The following is a 726-nucleotide window of genomic DNA, read 5'->3' as shown; positions in this document are numbered from 1 at the left end:
ATGTCCGCTTCCAAAGCCTGAACCTCCACTTCCAAAACTAGAGCTTGAACCTCCCCCAAAACCAGAGCTTGATCCTCCTCCTCCAAAACCCCCATAGCGTGGTAGGTCAGCCCATGCCGTGGCTAGAACTGTACTAATCAAAATCTGTAAAATTCAGGAACTTCAATTAGTACATTTCCATATGGCTGAAGCCTCATTTACAGCAAAGAATGAATTGTCGCATATGACAAATACTTTTTTCATTATAAACAAATGTTTCCTACTAAGCTTACGTTGGCTTTTCTCAAACTTAAAACATGGCGAATAGCCCTTTCTTACCAAGGTCTTCATGGTGAACTAATAATTCCCCTTTACAGGCGACGACTTATATACCCAACATTCTCCTGCTACACAACTCAGCACTCTTAGAACTTGTTTCCCGAATTACCGCTCTCCCCCGCCCCTTTCGCCTTTCAAGCGACTTGGTCTGCAAATGCTATGAGATGACCATATTCAACACTGATGTATATAATAAGAGAATATGTTTCATAATGCAAGGATCTTACATACGATGGCAAATATATTTCATCGTTGTATTCATATCGAACTTTTAGCGATGTAAATTAGTTTTCCTTCGGATTTATTTATTAAACGTGCAAAGATCACTAATGTTATGAAGATTGTTGTGAAGATATAATTTGTTAATGGCTTTTCACACTTGATCATGTGTATTATCATGTGGTGAAT

At 38.6% G+C, this 726-nt stretch overlaps 2 protein-coding genes across 2 annotated transcripts in view; both read right to left on the bottom strand.

Moving 5' to 3' along the window:
* Positions 1-330, bottom strand: part of LOC119587238 (pupal cuticle protein 36-like) — a gene marked incomplete in the record, with an annotated part of 1157 nt that extends 827 nt beyond the window's left edge. Inside the window, 2 exon segments of the mRNA XM_037935993.1 lie at positions 1-144; positions 319-330. Coding sequence (XP_037791921.1) covers positions 1-144; positions 319-330 — 156 coding nt within the window.
* Positions 331-452: 122 nt separating this feature from the next.
* LOC119587237 (pupal cuticle protein 36a-like) overlaps positions 453-726 on the bottom strand; it is a 6346-nt gene continuing 6072 nt past the window's right edge. The window contains 1 exon segment of the mRNA XM_037935992.1: positions 453-498. Within this exon segment, the coding sequence (XP_037791920.1) occupies positions 453-498 (46 nt within the window).

Source organism: Penaeus monodon, chromosome 22, assembly GCF_015228065.2.
Source record: "Penaeus monodon isolate SGIC_2016 chromosome 22, NSTDA_Pmon_1, whole genome shotgun sequence".
Taxonomy (NCBI): Eukaryota; Metazoa; Arthropoda; class Malacostraca; order Decapoda; family Penaeidae; genus Penaeus; species Penaeus monodon.
The sequence above is the reverse complement of the archived record's forward strand: the minus strand, read 5'-3'. Positions and strand labels throughout refer to the sequence as shown.